Here is a 21,074-nt window from a genome sequence, read left to right as displayed (position 1 = left end):
CTCTACCACTGAGCTACACCCCTCCCCTCCTCTTATCCTATCCAGTTCCTATGCTTGAGATCTTTTAGCCAAGGACAGACAATTTTCTAATTTAGTGGTGCCAAGTACACAATTACTTCATTTTGAGGTAAGAAAATGATTAGGCAGAATGGGGGGGGCACTAAAACACTAGAGAAATGTCAAAGTAGAATCAACTGTACAGCTAACTCATTCACACATACATCAACAAACTCATAAGCCAAAAAACTCACAGCTACTATACCAAGAAAAAAATAAGTAAAATGATAAAAACCTGATCTACGTGGGAGGCAAAGAGGGGCCAAGGGAGTAAAGTGTTAGGTTTCCCTCCTTTGCTGCTAACCTTCAAAATCTTTCTAGCAACATATAATAAGAAACCCAGCCATCTTATTGTGAGCAACAGATGGAGATACTGGCTTTTTTTTACAATAAGCAATAACAACAAAAAAGCAATTTACATGTCCAACAGTAGGGAAATGCTCAAGTAAAGCACAGTATATTTGCATTGGAAAACACACACACACCCCCGACAAAAAAAAAACTTCACATGCAGACCACGTAGATACACAGAAAAGACAAGGCAGAGTGTGAAATGAAGGAAGCATTGAAAACTTTCATGATGATGAAAATTCTTTCTGTCGTCTCCTTTTCTGCTCTCTACCTATCCATGGGTTTGAAGCGCAGATATTCAAGTAGTAGTCCTCCTAACATCTTCAAAACTATTTTTTAAGTGATCTTTTACACTGATACAAATATTAAGAGTTTATGAAGACAAAGTAGTTGATGCTTTATAATGAAGAGGTTCTTTGAAATCCCTGGCTTTTTTTGGTGTTATTTTTATAGTCAAGCTGAACAAATATACAAGAAAAAAATTTAAATACATAACCGAAAATTTCTAATACATATGAAAAGTGAAGGCCAAAGAAAATGAAGAACACATCAAGTTTTCTCTTAAGGTCTGTTAAAGTTTTGATACACTTAATTCTAACTACCGTGATCCTTTTCTCATCACTAATAGAACTCAACATTTTTTATAAATGTTTCCAAGTCAGCACCTAGCACACTGTCACTGAGCCTACAGACACTTAAGGTCAGCTCAGCCCACCCAGAAATATTCCTCACATTAATGACAACTGAAAGAAAAAAAAGTAACACATACTCTGCTACTTTGTGTCTTAACAAATATTTATAAGATCAACGGAGTCCAGCAAATTCTGAGAGCCTGCCTCACCTCTCTCTATCTACCCTGCAGCACAGGCTGGCTGGAGGACAATCCGGTAGGATTTGCCAAACATTCAACACATATCCCCTGTTCAGTGAGCACAGCACACATGCGCAGGGAGGCATATACAAGAACCGGCACTGCAGCACTGGATTAGGAAATATGAAAAACCACCTTTGTGTTCACCAGCAGGAGGACGGCTTTAAAAGGTATGGGATAGCGGGGGAGTAGTTGTAGATGCCTATAATCCCAGTGACTAGAGAGACTGAGCAGGAGGATCTCAAGTTTGAGGCCAGCCTCAGCAACTTAGCGAGACTGGTATAGTATGGTATAGTCTTGCCCCTGGCTGAGATTTCCATTTTACAGGTTGCCAACTGTTTAATGAATAAAACTAAACATGTTAGCTTTTTTTTAAAAAAGTTTTTATTTCAGTAATTTCAGTTCCCCGTGGTCAACTGCAGTTTGAAACTAAATGAAAAATTCCAGAAATAAACTACTTATAACTTTTAAATTACACAGCATTCTGAGTAGCAAGAGGCAATCACATACCGTCCCTCTCCATAGGGGAGGGGGTGGGCAGTGAACCAACCCTTAGTGCAATGCACCCTCACTAGGTACTGCCCACTCTCCCTCCCATCAGTCACTCACCGGCCGTCCTGGCTATCAGATTCACTGTCCCAACTGCTTGTGATCAAGGAACCCTTATTTTACTTAATGGCTATAAAGGGCAAGAATAGTGATGCTGCAATTTAGACATGTCATAGAAATACCAAAACAAGCTTCCTTTGAATGACAAGGTGAAAGTCCTTAAGGAAAAAAAATTATATTCTGAGGTTGCTCAGACCTACTGTAAGAACAAATCTGTTTGTGAAATTGTGAAGAAGGAAAAAGAAATTCATGCTGGTTTTGCTATTGCACCTCAAACTGCAAAAGTTATTGATATAGTGTGTGATAAGTGCTTAGTTACGATGGAAAAGGTAAAAATAAAAGGGCTGGGAATGTGGCCCAGAGGTTGAGCACCCCTGGATTCAATTCAGATACCAAAAAAAAAAGGGAAAAGGCACAAAATATGTGGGCAGAAGACATGAACCGAAAACATGATGGTAATGTGTTAAACTAGAAGTGCTAAGACTATACAAGAATTTTGGCAAGGGATCCCTTGAGACAAGTGACACCAATCCATTTACTGCAAAAGTAAGACTTAGTGACAGGAATTCAGATTCAGGAATAGTTTGGGACTGAAAAATTGGCTGCTGTTTGATTATTTCTTACTATGACTAACTTATAAACTTTATCACAGGTTTTAGGGAAAAACAGTGTAAGGTAAATGACTAGATAGTAGGCTCAGATACACAATGGGGTCTTGGAACATATCCCCCACAAAAAAGGGGGGGCTACTAACACAACCAAACCACTGAAGTCCATGTAGCACTACATAAACTCTACATGAACAAATTCCCAAGACACATTATGTGGAAAGTACAAGCGAAAAACAAAATATGTATTATAATAGCACTGATACAAAACATAAAATAATATGCACTTTCTTTGGTCAGTCTTACGTGGTAGAAAAAGGATCTTCTGAACCCAATACAATTACTACATCCCAGGCTGGGACTAAAAATGGTGGTTACATGAGACTCCTACCTTTTCCATATAGTTTAAAGTTTTTATGAGGACAATAAATTAATGCTTTCCTTTTCTAAATTTTAAGAAAAATCTCTGGATCATAAATTATAGGCAATTTATCTAATATTCCATTAAGGGAATTCAAATCCATTAGTGTGGGTGGTTTCAGATTGATAAAGGGCATTCAGGGCATACTGTCTTCACATTGAAATATACAAACACACCCCCCTCTGTGACCAATATCAATAGTGTCTTGCTGAAAAACAAATCTAGTCCAAAAATAAAAAACCTCCAGCATTTTTAATGCAAGACCAAATTTTCTTTAAAAAAATCTTACATATTAAAACCTCAAATTCTTCATAAGCATTTTTAATATTTTTTATTTATTTAGATATTTTAAATTTTAATCCAAAAAAACGACAGTATTATAAAAGCCTGAGTCAAAACTTCACTTCATTAAAATAATGTCTGTTGCCCACAAGCCCCCATGCCCATCTGGTTTTAATTATTACATATATAAAAATGAGTGGAGAGGCAGAGTTACTGTCTCTTGCAATAATTTTTAAAGACTCCCAGCATCTCATCTCCCTCCCAGAGTAGACACCCCTCCACAAGTGGGACCTGAGCTACCTGAACTCCCTAGGTGTTCCTGTTAATGGGCCCAGTTTAGAAACCCAAACTTTAAGAGATCATTTGAGAACAATCCTCCATTGTGCTTAGTATGATTATTATTTTTAAAAAACATGAGAACCACCATCCTGTACAGGCCTATGCAGTCAGTGACTCCATGCATGGGTTCCATCATCAAATTTTCTTCACTTCCCGAGATTGCCACTGCGGTGCAAGTAACTGATCTGGAAATCACTCTCACCAAGCCCATTAAGCAGAGCACCATTATCTGCATGGACTGTGGGAGACAGTGGGCACAGAAAGAGATGAGGTTAAATACCAATCCCTAGTTTTATTTGGTATCACAGGCTGAGCCTGACAAAACCCGATTCTGGTGGAGCCCTGGGACCCATTAGAGATTAGGGCTAAGCAGCCCTGGCTGTAGGAAAAGATAGTTGTGGAACTTAGTAATAAGTGATTTAACTTTGCTGAGGCTGGTTGATTGGTAATTTTTTTCTTTCCTTTTTTCTTTTGGCAATGCTGGGGATAGACCCAGGGTGTCACGCATGGTAGGCAAATGCTCTACCACGAGTTACATCCCCAACAAAGTTACCAATTTTCAAAACCAAGGACTGGGTTCCTCTGGCCTCTGAAGGTCCTCATACCCTATAAGGGTTCTACTCTACGACTACAATCAGTCAAGTGGATAAGCAGCATGATCTTAAAAGGAATGCATATATGTCTTCTACAAGTATCAGATTTATCATAGACATAGAGTTTCATGCTGATTTTACACAAAAATTTTACTCTTCAAACTCTTTTACAAAACCCTAAATATAATATATATTTGCTCATACTACTGGGGAATGAGCTCAGGGGCTCTCTACTACTGAGCTACATCCTCAGCCCTTTTCAGTTTTTAAGACTGGGTCTTGTTAAGTTGTTTCAGGTCTTGCTAAATTGCTGAGGCTGGCCTCCAACTTGCATCCTTCTACTTCAGCCTCCCAAGTAGCTGGTATTACAGGTACACATGCACCACCAGACCTTGAAAATGTATTACGTTTTATCAGGCCAATCACTGATGAAAATTAAACTGGTCACTTAAGTTCCAAAAAATAGTATAAACATCCAGAATAAGGTAAATCATTAAAATAACTCTTGAAACCTTTTCACAGTTGATACCACTCTGGGTTTTTTTGTTTTTGTTTTGAGGGGGCAGGTACTAGATATTGAACTCAGGGGCACTCAATCACTAATCCACATCCCCAGCCTTATTTTGCATTTTATTTAGAGAGTTGCTTAGCACCTTGCTTTTTCTGAGGCTGGCTTTGAACTCGCGATCCTCCTGCCTCAGCTTCCTGAGCCCCTAGAATTACAGGCATGTGCCCCCTTGGCCAGCACCACTCTGGTTTACAAAAATTTTTCCCTCAGCAACTTAGCAAGACCCTGTCTCAAAATAAATAAAACTAAAAAGGTATGGGATGTGGTTCATGGTTAAGTGCCCTAAGTCCCCAGTATCAAATAAATAAATTGTGATAAAAATATATATTACATAAAATTTACCATTTTAACCATTTTTAAGTATATGATTATATGGCATTAAGTACATTCATCTTGGTGTTCAATTATTACCACTGTCCATCTTCAGAACTTTGTAACCCTTCTTCACTGGCATGATTTCAAGATTCACCCATGTTGCAGCATGTGCCAGAATTTCCTTCCTTTTTAAGGTTAAATAAGGCTTTGCATGTGTAGAGGACATTCTGGTTATCAATACATCTATTGATGGACACTAAGGATGCCTCACTCTGTCTGTTTTAACCAATCTTGTACTGTGAAGTCACATATAATAAAGATGAGAGAACCTTTTAGCATTAGCATTTCATATACACACACACACACACACACAGAGAGAGATATACATAAACACACATACATTTTCAGCCACATACCTTAACAAATTTTTTAAAATAAAAATAATAAAATGTCTGCTCTCAGGACACAGAGAATTAAAGTCAAATCCAGTAACAGAAAGAAAGCCGAAAAATCCCAAAATATATACTTAAGATCAAACAACACACTGCTACACAGTAGATGGGTTCAAAAAGTCACAAGAGTATGTCTAAAATGAAGATGAAAATACAACTCTTCAAAACGTGTGGGATGCTGGGAAAGTTCTTACAGAAAAACTGATAGCACTGGATACAAACATCAGGAAAGAATAAAGATCTATAAACCAATAATCTAAGCTTCCACTTTAAGAAACTAAGAAGAGATGAACAAATTAAATCCACAGTAAACAGAAGAAAATAAAATTAGAGCAGAAATCAATGAAATTGAAAACTAAAAATCAACAGAGAAAAACCAATAAAACCAAAAACTGGTTCTTGGAAAAGATCAATAAAAGTGATAAAGATAAAAGAGAGAAGACAAATTACTAATAGCAGAAATGAAACAAGGGTAATCACTAGTGATTCTCTGGACATTAAAAGGATAATAAAGGAATGTTACCAAGGATTCTTTGCCCATGAATTTGATAACCTAGATGAAATGGACCAACTCCTTGAAAAACACAACAAACCAAAACTTAGACAAGAAGGAAAGGCATCTCAATAGACCTAACTATCTAATAAGAAAACTCAATCAATAATTAATAAACTTCTACAGCAGAAAGTACCAGGCCCAGATGGCTTCACTGATAAATCTACCAAACTTTTAAGTTAGAAATTATCTCAGTTCTCTCCAAATTTAGCAGAGAGAATACTTGCTAACTCATTCTATAAAGCTAGCATCACCCTACCCATAAACCAGATGGAAAGAACCAGAAAAACAAGGAAAACTATAGACCAAAATCTCTCCTGAATATAGCTGCATAAATTCTGAACAAAATACTAGGCAAATTGAATCCAACAATGTACAAAAAGAATTATAAACCATAACCAAGTGGAATTACTCCAGGTATGTAAACCTGGTTCAAAATTCAAGAATAATCTAATCTATTATACCAAGAAAAGAAAATAAACCCTATGATCATATCAACACATGCAAAATAAATTTTTATGAACTCCAAGACCCCTTCATGACAAAAACTCCCAGTGAACTAGAAATAGGGGAGAAGTTCTTCAACTTGAAAAAGGACATCTACAAAAATCCTACAATTAACATCAGGCTTAATGGTGAAAAATTACGTTTTCCCACCATTAAGATTAAGAACAGGGCTGGGGATATAGCTCAGTTGGTAGGGTGCTTGCCTCACATGCACAAGGCCCTGGGTTCAATCCCCAGCACCACCAAAAAAAAAAAAAAAGATTAAGAACAAGGAAAGATGTCCGTTCTCACCACTCTTAGTCAACAGCATACCAGAAGTCCTAAGCTAATGAAATAAGAAAAAGAAAAGACAAACAAATTGGGAAGGAAGAAATCAAATCTTCTTGATAATAATGATGCCTATGTAGAAAAGATAAACAAAAAAACTTCTGGACCTTAGCAGCTACCACCGCCAAAGACAGGTGGAAAAACTCTTGTGAGAAGCAACGACTTCTCCCTCCTCCCACTGGAACTATGAACACCGAGTTGGTGTCATCACAGCCTCCACAGCCTGATACAGCCTGACAGGTATCTGAAGTAAAAGGGGCATTTAAATCAATGGTATTGAGATGAAACGTAATGGTTCAAACGATGAACACAACACAACAGGAAGACTTCGCAGGCTACTATTGGGTTGCAGCAAAAAGAGGAAAAGGATAATAGTCCCATTTTGTCAAGGTTTGAAAATTATGCCAAATGGGGATAACACTGGTGATGGAAGACCAGGGAGAAGCCCAGCAGAGGCCTTCGTGCAGTCTGCTTCACAGGAGATCGCAGAACATGCTCCGGGGAAACACAAGAAAGGACACAGGGTACAGAGATCTTCAGAAATAGCAGAAGTGAAATCAAAGGATTTCATGATCCACCAAGAAGACTGCCAAAGAGCCACTGGAATCATGTGACAGGCCAAAAGGAGTAAGAGGGGGTTCTTATGGAGCTGAGCATGGAGGTATGTGTGAAAGACTGCGACGAGGAGGTGATGGGTACGATGGTAGCTATCATAATTAGGGCTGCGGCTCTGATGGCTTCAATGACTGACTGAGATGGAAGAGGTATGGGAGGTCACAGCTATGGTGGAGCTGCTGAGCAAGTTCAGGTTTTCATGATATCATTTTGTACACAAAAGGGTTGCCTTTTCCTGCAACTGAAGATGACATTGCTGATGATTCTTCTCAATACTAAACCCAATGAGTTCATAGTGATATTGAGCTGATGGCAGAGCAACAGGAGAGGCAAACAGAGTGTGTGACACATGAAGATACGCGTCTATACATAAGAGCGATACACTGAACTCTTCTTCAACTCCACTCCCAGGGCAGCTCTGGAATGGGAAGTTCTGGAATGGCAGGCTGTGGCAGAGATGGAATGAATGATCAGGATATGGATTTGTGGGAGAATGAGAATCAGGAACAGTCACAGTGGAGGATATGGTACTCCTGACGGCTTGGGTGGCTAGACCATGGTGGTGGAGGCAGTAGAGGTGACTGTGGCATGAGTGGCAGGCAACTGGGTTGTGATGAACTGAAACAGAGCTAATAGATCCTAACACAGCATCTGGTCTACTAGACTTTCTTACAGATTTCTTCTATTTTAAGAACTTTACAATGATTAAAGGAATATATTTTTTAATTATTTGATTTTGATGAGAAGATCTTTTTCTGAAGGTTTTATTCGTTGTATACTTTGACTTAAAAATATATCCTTATACTTAAATAAAAACTTATGGTAATAATAAGTAACTATAAATACATAGTAAATTTTAAGATACTCGGTATTATATAAGAGTTTAAATACCAAGAACAAATTTTAATACAAAGAACTCCTAAAAATCAATAGTAAGAGATTGGGAATATAGCTTAGTTGGTAGAGTGCTCGTCTCTCATGCAAAAGGCCCTGAGTTCAATCCCCAGTGCTTGCGCGCACACACACACACACACACACACACACACACACACAAAAGTCAACAGTAAGAAAACAATCCAGTTAGATTATGGTCAAAATATCAAAATAGACACTTAACCAATGCATACAGAGCAAAAAGCAGATTAAAAGATGCTGTCTTGCTGGGCAGAGACACACACCTGTAATCCCCAAGGCATGGAGGTTGAGGCAGGAGGATTCCAAGTTCAAAGCCAGTCTCAGTGACTTAGCGAGGCCCTAACCAACTTGATGAGACCCTGTCTCTAAATGAGATGTGGCTCAGTGGTTAAGCACCCCTGGGTTCAATCCCCATTACCAACTAAACAAAACAAAGAAGCTTAGTTCATATTTTATGAGACTATAACAGAAGTATAAACAGTAGAAATTTACTTCACTCACAGTTCTGGAAATTGGAAGGCTCAAGATCCAGAGGACTTATCTAATGAGAGTCTTCTTGTTCCCCCAAATAGGAAAGCATTACCTGGTAAGACTGTGAGAAAGGCAAGAGGGGTCTAGTATGCTTGTGTAAGAAACCCACTCTCAAGACAACTGTAGTCTGGGGATATAGCTCAGTTGGTAGAGTGCTTGCCTCACATGCACAAGGCCCTGGGTTCAATCCCCAGCACTACCACCAAAAAAAAAAGAAAAAAAGAAGGACTCAAGACAACTGTAGATGACAATGTCAATTCATTCAAGAAGGCAGAGTCCTCATGACCTGATCATCTCTTAAATGTCCCATATCTCAACACTGATGCACTGGGGACTAAGTTTCTAACACATGAACATATGGGGGACACATTCAAACCCTAGCAGACATGTCACTAGAGAATTATACATTAAAACACCACCACCACACATCTACTAGAATGGCAAAAAGCCAAAACATTGACACCAGGAATGTTAGGGAAGATGCCGAGTAACAGGAAATCTCATTTTCTGCTAGTGGGAACGCAAAATGGTTCAGCCTTACAAAACTAAACATACTCTTACTATACAATCCAACAATCAAGCTCCTTGGTATTTACCCAAAGGAGCTAAAAATGTGATCATACAAAAACCTACACATAGTTGTTTATAGCAGCTTTATGCACAACTGCCAAAACTCGGAAGCAACCAAGATGTCCTTCAGTAGGTGAATGGATAAACAAATTGGTACATCCTTACAATGGAATATTACTCAGCACTAAAAAGAAATGAGCTATCAAGCCAGCGAAAGGCACTGTAGAATCTTAAATGCATGCTGCAAAGTGAAAGAAACCAATCTAAAAAGGCTACATACTGTCAGATTCCAAACATTGCCAAAACCCAGAGAATCTGTAACATCAAAGAGTGAATCCTAATGTAAAATTACTGACTTTAGTTAATATTAATGTGTCACTATTTGGCTCATCAATTTTAACTAATGTTCCACCCTACTTCATAACAGCAGTGGAAACTAGGGGGAAGGGCCTTTGAAAATTGATATTTTCTGCTCAATATTTCCATAAACCTGAAACTTAAGTACTAAGAAAAAAAAACTATTAAATGCCTTGGGAAGGGGAAATGGAGGAAGGGTGTCTTGAGAATAGAAAAGTCCTTTCACATGCCCATTGTGCCCTTTCTCAGAGATGTTGCCTGCTGTCTTCCCCAGAAGGGGCTGCCACAACCCCCAAGGGAAGCCCAAGCCAACCCACACCAGGCGGCCAGCTCTGCACACCTTCCTGGAGTCGCCTTTACACAGCCACCATGCTTGCCCCACAGCTTCTGTTAAGTAAACAGTGGCCTTTAAAATAAATATTTGATATGGGGGGGAGCATTTGACACATTTACTCTGAGTAGGAAATTTTCCTTTGAGGCTGTGTGGTTTATTCACCTGAAGGCGGGAAAGATTCCTACTAAGGTCACAAACATTAGCACAGAAGAAGAAACACAATCTAAGTTTAATTTCAAGAAGAAATCAATGCATTATTCCTGGCCACGGAGCTAAAGCTGGGTGAACTTTGTCTCCTGAACAGAGGCTCAGGGGTCATAGGTCTGCTGTGGCTTCCTTCATTTAAAACAGGCTGAAGGCAAAGGCCGGGGTATGGCTGTAGCAAAGGACTCCCCTGACACTCCCAGCCATTACCAGAACTCGGGGTTCACCACCGGGGGAATCAACTCCCCTTTCAACAACAGCACCAGTCATCCCAAAGCCCACTTCTGCTTCCTGTGGCCCACCCTGTTTCTCCTCCTGGGGACAACAGCTCATTACCAAAGCCAATTCTTACTATTAGCTTGCTTTCCCTCCTAAGAACTGTACTCTTGGCTGGGGGGGATGTAGCTCAGTGGCAGAGTGTTGGTCTAGCATGCACCAGGTCCTGAGTCTCAGCCTCAGTACTGCTTTAAAAAAAAAAACAAAACTATACCCTCATGATAACCAAAACTAACAAGGGAAAATTTATCCTTTTGAAAGCATTACAGCTAACAATTAAAAAAAGGATCAAGAGAATTAGAACAAATTACCATCCCAATAAATTAATAAATATAGGCAATAATCATTAATTATTCATTTCATTAAAAAAAAAACATTCCGACACTATGGGTCTTTTCAGAGCACACATCACACAACCTAAGAACTGTTCTTGAAAAAGAAAAAAAGAAAGAAAATCTACACAAGTCTCTAGCTCTAGTTACAAATTTACAGAAAATAAAGGGGCCAAAAGAACATATTAAACTGACAGCCATGGGAATACACTCAGCAAAATCCAAGAACTAGAAAATCTATAGGAAAAAACGACCTAATTCAACAAATAAGTTTAATGGGAGGGGGGGGGGGACAGATGCCAGATAAACCTACAGATTAAAAGGTTTAAATATCAGTGAAAGAATCTATTTGACCAGGTATGGTGGCACAAGCCTGCAATCCCAGCTACTCAGGATAAGGCAGAAGGATCTCAAGTTCAAGGCCAGCCTATGCAATTTAGCAGGACCCCGACTCCCAATTAAAAAATGATAAGGGCTATACATATGGTATAGTGATAGAGTGCCCCTGGATTCAATTCACAGAACAGAAAGAACAGAAACTAATTAATTTACAATGATTGATGATGCTAAAGAAAAAATTTCATTTTGACAGAATCAAAACTGTCTACACATGGCCAATAAGGGAAAAATAATGGGCCAAGTCCCAACTCTTAATCCAGAAAGTACTTCAGATAAAAATTTATCCTAGGATAGATCTGAAGTACGCATTTACACAGTCTGCAGATATACCAATACTGCAAAAACCGTTCACCAGCATGGCAGGCTGGTGCAGGCTCATAATCCCAGCTACACTGGAGGCTGAGGCAGGAAAATCACTTATGCCTACAAATTCAAGACCAGCTTGGGGACAGACAGAGACCCTGTCTAAAAAAATAAAAAAAGAAACAAACACTAAAAAGAACTTTAAAGACAAATTTTAAATGATACTACTAAGAATGAAACCAAAGTAAAACTTGTACACTGAGGGGTTTTGTTGCTGTGGTTACTGTTTAGGTGCTGGGATCTGTGTGCAGAAGGCAAGCATCTACCACTGGAGCTCTACCTCCAGCCAATTGAGGCCTTTTCAGTCACAATTTTACTTGGAGATTTCTAAGTGGAAAAGTTATCATTAGTTTTTAATTAATTATGATTAAAATTAGGTGGAAGTTTGAGTATATAGCTCAGTGGTAGAATGTTTGCCTACAATGAACAAGGCCCGGGTTCAACCCTCAGCACTGCGATTATTAGAATTAGGTGGGATTATTTATGAAAATGTTAATATGAAGAGTGATAACACCAAATGCTGGAGAGGATACAGAGACTCTGGATTTCTTTTATGTACACTGCTGGTAGGAACATAACATAATGTAGCTATTCTAGAAAATGATTAGCAATTTCTTTAAAAACAAAATATGTACTTACTTGGCACTTCTGGACACTTCTCTCTCAAAAATTAAAACTATTTCACATAAGACTGTGTACATCAATTTCACAGCAGCTTTATTTTTAATAGTCAAAAATTAGAAACCATCTTTCTGGAATGTCTCTCAGCAGGTGAATGGTTTAAAAAAGTAGGCAATAAACTATTTGTTCATGAAACAATTCCCATGACTCTCAAAGGAATTACAGTGAAAGGGAAAAGACAAAGTTACATACTTTTTGATTTTTATAGTGTTCTCAAAATGGCAAAATTACAGATACCGGGAACAGATCAGTGGTTGCCAGTGGTTAAGTATGAGAAGGAAGGGTGTGCGTGTGTGTGTGTGTGTGTGTGTGTGTGATTTCAAAGGGGCAATACCAAGGAGCCTTAAGGTGATGGAATAGTTTCACATTCTTTTTTGATACTGTTGTTTCCCTCACGGAGAAATGAATTCAGGTCACAGCAGTTGAGAGCACCAAAACCAATCCAGTCCTGTATCTTGACAGTTGGAAGCAGTTACATGAATCAATACATGTGAGAAAATCATACAGAACTACACACACACACACACACACACACACACACACACACACACACACACAATAAGTACATGTGAAACCGGTGAAATCTAAAACAGGCTATGGAGGGGTGAGACTGTGCTCAGCATGTATGAGGCACTAGGTTCAATCCTCAGTACCACATAAAAATAAATAAATAAAATAAAGGCCTATCAACAACTTAATTTTTTTTTAATTAAAATAGGCTATGGATTGTAACAATGTCAATTTTCTGTGTTTCTTTGTGAAAAAAACAGCTGTCCAGCTCTCTACAGAGCTGTCCTATCAGCTCTGAAGGAAAGAGTTATGTCAGATATTACCAGTAGGGGAAACTGAGCAAAGGAAATATAAGAGCTATCTATATTAGTTTTTGCAACTTCCTATAAATCTATAAATTATTTCAAAATAAAAAGTGAAAAAAGAATAGATGGAGCTATGTATAAAGAGATTAATTATAACAAATGGAAAAGATTTAGCATAGTATTTGAAACATGGTAATAAAGTTTCCATTTTACTGATTACTTTTGTTAAATCAACTGACCTGGAAGCAAAGGATTCTTCACTAAATACATATTTCAGAAGAAGGCGAGACTTGAGCTAGAATTCCTAAGCTTAGTTACCATTTACTGTACAAAATCTCTAGGCACAATTTTAAGATTTTTTTCAGACTTGAAATTGTCCAAGTGAATAAGAAACCAGTGGAACATGCATGGCTCCACATTTAATTTTTTCCTAAAATCTTTACTCCAATCTCCATGTGGCCAAGCTTCTGAGTATATGAAAGTCTTTTGCATCATCAAGTAATTTTATCAGAATTAAATGTATTATCTACTGTGTGGTTGCAAAAATGAAAAATCTAGCTCAAGGCCATCTTCAACTTCAATCTATAATCACTTATTTTAAAAAATAATTATGTGTCATCTTAAAAATAGTAAAACAAATTTGAAGACTTTCTGGTCTTTACAGCAACTGAGTCTCTAGCAAATATCTGGGGGTGGAAAGGACATTCTGCCAGCCAGCCTCTGAGCAGATAGGAGGCTGTCTAGCCCTCTACAGAGCTGTCCTATCAGCTCTGAAGGGAAGAGCAAAGACCAGCTGCTGGCAACTGGACCCTGGTTCTTCAAAGCAGCATCTACAGCCCCATCAAGAATACTTTGTACCTGTGTGTATAAGTGGTTAATATAGTCTCTAGTGCCGTGGGTGTGATCTTGAAATAGTTTCCTCCACTAAATGTTACTCTAACTGAGTCAAAAGAATAGAGAATAGAAAGCTGTGTGAAAGCATACATCACTCCGCTTTTCTACTTCCCACAGGAAAAGTGCTTTTAATTTTTCTCAGCTTCAACAGGTATAAGAATACCTAACCATTCATTGCAATCCATGTCTACACCATTCCTGTGACACATAGATAATGTGAGAACCAATAAGTAAGACAACCATCTGACCAGTCCAGCATCAGCAAGGGAGCCCCTTCCTATGGGCCCTCTGGACTCTGAACACTAGGCCCTCTGGCAGCAGTTTTGTGGAAGGAGTTGAAATGTGGGGCATTGAGCACCTAGGATCAGAACTGTTGAAGCACACAAGTCCTCCCTGCCTCGGACTCCCTAGTACCCTTTCACATCTTCTCTCTCCTGCAATGTCCTAAACCTGTGTGAACAGGGGTGGACTCCAAAAAGCTCCAGTCACTGTTTCCTTTGGCTTTTCAATGGCTAAAAAACGTAATGGGGATGGAAAAAAAAAGAGTCCATACAATGAAATGCCAATGACTCTTGACAGTAACAGGGTCACTGGTGACAGATAGTGGTGGAAGAGGCAAGCTGTGGCATGAAAGTAACAGCTGAAAACAGTGTGCCGGATTTGAGGAAATTCTCAGATACATATTACACTGTAAGTGTACACTCTACAGCCTAATACCTTCTTTAAAATACATCTCTCTACATAAATCAGTCAATAACCTGAAGGTCCCAGTTCAGTAAAGAATTACTATGAGCTACATATGCAAATGCACATAATTAAAACTTAACACAAACACCAGGTCTCTCTAAATTCTTTCCTACTTAATCTGCCTGATTGCTGTGAAGCCCAACAATAACACCAATCCCCTGATGACATTATATAGAAATAAGCCATTAATGCCAGTGCCAAAGTGAACCATCAGCACCTCGGGTTTACTGTGATCGAGTGAACCACGAGTACTAGGAGAATGGCACACGTGGGACAACACTGTCCACTGCAGCACAGAGCACAGCACTCACCGCGAGTCTCAGCCCCTGCTCAGTTTTCCACCCAAACACCACCGAACCTTCTGCCCCAAACCAACAGTCCTTCCAGCCCCTATTTTCAATAACACAAACATTTCCCCAGTCACTCAAGTTCAAAGCTATAGATCATTAAAATCACCAAGGGAAGATTCATCCTTATCTTGTAAAAACTTCTCGCATTCATTCATCCTTCCATCCCCCAATTCCTACCAGCCTAGTTCAAGCAATTAGTCATTAAACTTAAATTTCCCAGGGCTAGGGGTACAGCTCAGCAGTAGAACATTTATCTAGCATTATCATGTCCAAGGCCCTGGACTCAACCCCTAGCACTGGGGAGAAAAATTAAGTTTCCCAATGGGGTCTCCTTGATGTCCCCTCAAACAAATTCACATTCCAAGCCATTACTGTGAACAAGTCATCCAAGCCTTGACAAACCACCTACCCATCTCACAGTGTGGCCAACACAAACCTATTCTCATGAACTTGGACAAGCACCAAGTGCCTTACACAAGAAGTTTCTGGACACTCAGGCTCGGGACTAAGGGCTCTGGATATCAGTAAATTCTCTGTGTTTGCAACTTTCTGCTATCCCTTCTTTCTCCATGGTGATCAACAATTAAATCTTTGAAAAGAAAAGGGCTTATGGCTCATTTTCACTGACGAGCAGAAAGAGCTGGTGGACTACAACCTATACTACAGCCAGCTCTCAAGGGGAATGAAACCTGAAGTCGAAGAAAACGGATAAATGGAAGCAATGTTGGAAGGAATAAAAAGATAAATAAAAGAAAATAAACTCCATGGGCCTATGGTTACACAGGGACAAAGGCCAAGATGGCAAATGCGCCCAGGGGAGTTTCATTTTGAAAGACTACGATGAAATCCAAATATTTTATGCTACATTAAAGATATTTCCATCCCCCAATAGGTAAGAGAGAGCACGCTTATAAAAGGAAGCTAACAGACATTTGCTCTACTAAGAACATGAACCAAGCACAAGAGTTCTGAGGACCAAACAGCAACAACTTGGGCATTGGAAAAAGCCAGGATTTGAACTGTAGCTCAAAGGAGTGTCCAGGAAATAAGTCAACCAGTTTGCTGATGTTGAGAAACCAAGATATAAAAGAGCAGTACACACTATCCCAGAATTACAACCCACTTTTCACACTGAGGGGAAGAGGGGGCACCCAGGATATCTCATGTTCCTATCTAAATAGCCAACCCAGAAGCCAGGAACCACCACAATTTGTTAATCTACTAGCAAAGTAGCAGTCACATTCTAAGAATGCAGAAAATGTTGGTAACAGTTTTACTATATTTAATCTCAGAATAGTGAATACTGAGGTACACTGATTCCAGACTTTGTACATACCTGTATTAAAAACAGCAAAACTTCCTTAAAAGAAATAAAGATCCACAAATCAAAACTTATCCACAGATCAAAAATTATCAAGCAACCAGACACTCTTACACAAGCACTATTCAGAACTGTTTAATATATCTTTCAAAACAGGAAGGTCTCAGAATTGAACATTTGAAAAATTTTTAACTGCTGACACTCTTAAAAGGAAGGGGCAAAAAAGTGGAAAGTCGGAGGAAGTGATAAGCTGTTTTAAAACAATTTACAATCAGTTTTTAAACAGTAATCCCACTGGGAAATGAAAATTCCTCTCCTAATCCCTTTGAGAGCAATACAATATTTGAATCAGGAACAAGAACACTTTGCTTCTACAAAGTTCAAATGTGAACCTTTTGCAGTATCCTTTACATTAAATAGCAAGTAGAGGGGCAAACAATTTCTGATTTAACCAAAAAACAAAAAAAAAGAGGTGGCAGGACTTTGGATTTATAATATACCTTTTCTAAAAACATATATAAGAGACTTCAGTAAAATGCAATTAGGGAACTTCAAGGTTTTGGTTGACAGTGATTACTTAACTGGAGCTTATTCCTGTAAAACGAAACTACCAGAACCCCTCAATATCAATTTGCTTGTCACTAAACCACAACTTTATGCTTAAACTTGGAAATGCTAACAGGATGGAACCACAAGCCTTTAATAAAATGTGATGACCATGGAGAGCGCCCTTGAAGCTTAGCAACAAAGGACTCAACCCTAAAGGATTCCCCTCTGGAAAGTGAGGGCAGATTTGACATATACCCCAGCAGAAGTCCAAAAGCGCATGACTGCATTTTCCATAAAAGGTGGGAGTAGTAATAGTAGCATATAGCAGACACCAACCCACTAGAAGCAGATGGAACCCACCAACTCATTTTACCCAGACCTTCAAAAAGGTACACAGATCTGTCTCTCCTTGCCAAACAGGGCTGATCTGAATGGGTGAATCTAAGAAAAGGTTCACTCGGGATTACTAATTGGTGATTTCATTTGTGTATGCTAGCCTCAATGTAAAACAGGACCTGAAAAATGAAAAGCAATTTGAAAGCTGGTTTTCTATACTCAGTCTCCTCACCCCCCCCATACTCACTCTCTCTCTCTCACACACACACACACACACACACACACACACACGGCCCAAAACCTGTATTTTACAAAAGAAAAATGACTCAGTAACCTTTTCCAGCACAAGAGCTCTTCCAGAAGGGAAATCTAGATGGAAACATTCCAGGCTTATGTACATAATTCACCAGGGGTCAGGTAAGATTCCATTTTGTAAGAGCTGAACTTTAAACAGAAAGTCACTAGTGGTGCAACATTCACCCATTAGCATAAAGTTACCCCCTAGAATGAAAAGCACTGGCTCCCTCTGCCAAGATGACAACTTTACAGTGAGAAGCCGAGCCCCGGACCATGAACTCCTGGAAAGTTCTATCAGGGCCTCAGAAGAGCTACCACCTCTACTAGCCTAAACTTAGCTGTCACCTCAGCCCTCCCTCCCCAAAGACAGGGCATCCTTAAAACCGGAAATTTTTTTAAAAAAAATAAAATTAAAAGATGGGCCAAAGAGTCAAAAGTAGGCAATGCCTTTCAGGGCTGACATGATTCCTGTCTGGGATTGGGGGAGGGGAGGAGCATTCTGGATGTTTCTATTCTTGGCAAGGAAAGCACCTCCAGGTCCTAAACCATCGAAAGACACCAACGCAGTTATGTTTTCAGGGAATGAATGATACGACCATGCTAAGGAATCTCGGAGTATGATGGTGGGGACAAAGGTGTGGAGGGCTGGAGGGGGGCTCAGGGGACAGAAGGTGGGACTAAGGGGAGGGCCCAAGCGATGGATAAAGGGGGCTCAGGGAAGGTGTGGACGGTTAGGAGAGAGGGGAGGAAGGTGTGGATGACTAAGGAAGGCGAGGGGAGGTTGTGGATGGCTCAGAGGAGGTCCACAAGGCTGGACGGCTAGAGAGGGCTGGGGGGAGGTATGGATGGCTGCGGGATGGGGGTTTGGGCCACAGTCTCCCCCCGCCCAGCGTGGAGCAGCAGCCGAGGCAGGCCGTGGGGGTGGCCTCTCTGGGGCTCCCCCACCCTCTCTGTGGGCGTGTGCCCGGCTGCGCGTGTGCACGGGCCAGACCAGCAGGCCGCAGGGCCAGTACTCACCCCACGACTCCCTGGTTGTAGTTCCTCCGCTTCCACGGGGTCCCGCTGTACACGCCCCCGCTGCCGTCCACCCGGCCGCCCCCCGCGGCCCGCCCTCCACTGGGCTGCAGCAGGCTGTAGTTGAGTCCGTAGGTGCTGGCCTTGTTGTCGCGCTTCCTCTTGTTGCTGCTGCCCGAGGCCGGGTCCGCGGGCTCGGCGGCAGGGACGGCGGCCGAGGGGTGCGGGGACGAGGACGCCGAGGGGGACGAGGACGCCGAGGGGCCCGCGGCAGCCCGGCGGGCCCAGGCCGCCGGCTGGTGGTGGTTGTTGTTGTTGTTGGTCGTCTCTAGGGGCAGGAAGTCCCGCTGCTCCGCGGGCAGCGCGTGGCCGCCCAGCAGGCGCTCCCCGGAGCGGTACATGCCGGCCGGGGCCGGAGCCGGGGCCGCGCCGCCGGGGCTGCCGGTGCTGCTGCCGCTCCCGCCGGTGGCCGTGCTGCTGCCGCCGCCGCCGCCGCTCGCGCCGCCGCTGCTGTGACAGTGGTGGTTGAAGTAGAGGTTCCTCAGCCCCTGGGTCGTCTCCCAGATCTGCATCCACAGACTGTTGGACGGTCCGAGCTGCTCTGGCTGGAACCAGGCGATCCTCGGATCCATCAAACGGCGGCGGCCGCTGCCCCCGCCCCTCCTGGCCGCCCGCAGGGCCGCCGCCGCCGCCGCCGCCGCCTCAGGCGCACGCCCGGCCTCGGCTGCCGCTGCTGCTGCCGCTGCTGCCGCTGCTGCTGCTCGGGGCCCGCCGCGGGCGGCGCGGTCGCGCAGGGAGCCGGGACGGCGCCGGCGGCGTCGCTCCCGCCCTCGGGGGCTCCGCGGGCCCTCCCCCCCTCCCTCCGCCCCTCCGCCGAGCCCCTGTCACTGGGGTCCCCGTGCAAATGGCGGCGGTGGCGGCAGCTCCGGAGAAGGGCGAGCGACGGCGGCAGCGGCGGCGGCAGCGGCGGCGGGACGCGCCTGCTCGGTAGCGTCCTCGCTCCTCCGGCCCCGGGGCGGGGCCTCCGCCGGCTCCGCCCCGCTCGCTCCGCCCCGCCCCGCCCGCCGCCCGCGCTCGCCCCGCCCCCGCCGCCCGCCAGCCCCGCACCCCCGGGGCCGCGCCGTGCGTCACAGAGGCCGCGGCGCGGCGCGACGGGGGCCGCAACTGCCCTGGCCAACCGTCCCCGAGCCGGCCGCGGCGGGGGCCAGCGTACCTGGCGTCCGGGCCCCTCCGAGGCGCGCGCTACCGCCCGGCCTCCGCTTCCTGGTCGCTGAGACTGGGGAGGCCGCGCGAGGTCGCCGCCGGCTCCGCTGGGGAAGGGACTCTGGGAGGCGCCGCCCCGCCCCTGGCCCCTCCCCCACCCCGCGGCCTCGGGGACTCCGGGGGTCTGCCGGCAACTCACCCCCAGCTCGTTTCCTAAAACACTTTTTCCGGTGGCGTGGGGACACACCCCCAAGGGGGAGGAAAATTTGCCGCCACTCGCCCTCCCGGCCCGCATGGGGCACTGCGTGCCCGCGAGCCGCGCCGGTTCCCGGAGGCTCCCCGCGCCCCGCCCTGCTGCGCGCTGGCCAGGGTGCGTGAGCCGCAGGCCTTGGCAGAGGATGGATCCCCTCACCCCACCCGAGACGGAGAAACCGGCTCCCAAACGCAAAGGTGGACGGACGCACATCTTCGTTCCGGTTGGGGGAGGTCACGAACCTTAAGTGAAAACCCACTTTACACAGGTGCGCGCACACATGCACCGGCACAGGACTGCTCAGCCTGTGAAGAAACTGGAGCTGCCCTGGGTGCACCAACAGCCTGAGAAAATCCTTCCAGTTCAGTTTCTTAACGGAAATCTTACACTCAAACGGTTTCCAAAACCTTTGAATCCTAAAATGAAGACCATATTATATATATCCTCATTTAGAGATTTTTCCGAAAGGAAAAATCCGTGTAGGGCAAGAAAAAGAGAAAAGGAATTTTTTTTTTTTCCAAACTGGGAATTTAACGCTGGTGCACTTTACCACCGAGCTACATCCCATCCCTTTTCATTTTATTTTTTAAAAATTTGAGACAGGACAGCAACTAAGTTGCTTAGGGCCTCGCTAAGTTGCTGAGACTGGCCTCAAAGTTGAGATGCTTCAGTCTCCAAAATCCCTAGTATTACAGACTTGGCGCCACCACACCCTGCAGAAAAAGGGAATTTTCAGTATTTCCAGTTCATCATGAGGAAAAAAGAATAAGCGCAACCAATGTGTGACCTTTAAGGTTGGTGCAAATTACAGAACAAGTCCCTGACACCTGATTTCAGCCTTCTGCTTTGGGAGCTCAATATCCTG

At 42.8% G+C, this 21,074-nt stretch overlaps 1 protein-coding gene, 2 non-coding genes and 1 pseudogene across 7 annotated transcripts in view; 3 read left to right on the top strand and 1 right to left on the bottom strand.

Moving 5' to 3' along the window:
• Tent4b (terminal nucleotidyltransferase 4B) overlaps positions 1-19,770 on the bottom strand; it is a 63,337-nt gene extending 43,567 nt beyond the window's left edge. Inside the window, exon 1 of one of the 5 annotated variants that reach the window (XM_078032273.1) lies at positions 18,757-19,770. In XM_078032273.1, the coding sequence (XP_077888399.1) occupies positions 18,757-19,385 (629 nt within the window). In that variant the 5' untranslated portion in view covers positions 19,386-19,770. The remainder of the gene's footprint in view (positions 1-18,756) is intronic. The other 4 variants (XM_078032272.1, XM_021721228.3, XM_040279131.2 and 1 more) reach the window with 4 other exon arrangements.
• On the top strand, positions 6,699-6,771 carry Trnav-cac (transfer RNA valine (anticodon CAC)). The gene has a single exon. It is a non-coding gene; the product is annotated as a tRNA-Val (tRNA).
• Positions 7,135-8,101, top strand: LOC110597239 (heterogeneous nuclear ribonucleoprotein H3 pseudogene; annotated as a pseudogene).
• On the top strand, positions 9,044-9,119 carry Trnav-cac (transfer RNA valine (anticodon CAC)). Its single transcript has one exon. It is a non-coding gene; the product is annotated as a tRNA-Val (tRNA).
• Positions 19,771-21,074: the final 1,304 nt, after the last annotated feature.

This window comes from Ictidomys tridecemlineatus, chromosome 15 (genome assembly GCF_052094955.1).
Source record: "Ictidomys tridecemlineatus isolate mIctTri1 chromosome 15, mIctTri1.hap1, whole genome shotgun sequence".
Taxonomy (NCBI): domain Eukaryota; kingdom Metazoa; phylum Chordata; class Mammalia; order Rodentia; family Sciuridae; genus Ictidomys; species Ictidomys tridecemlineatus.
The sequence above is the reverse complement of the archived record's forward strand: the minus strand, read 5'-3'. Positions and strand labels throughout refer to the sequence as shown.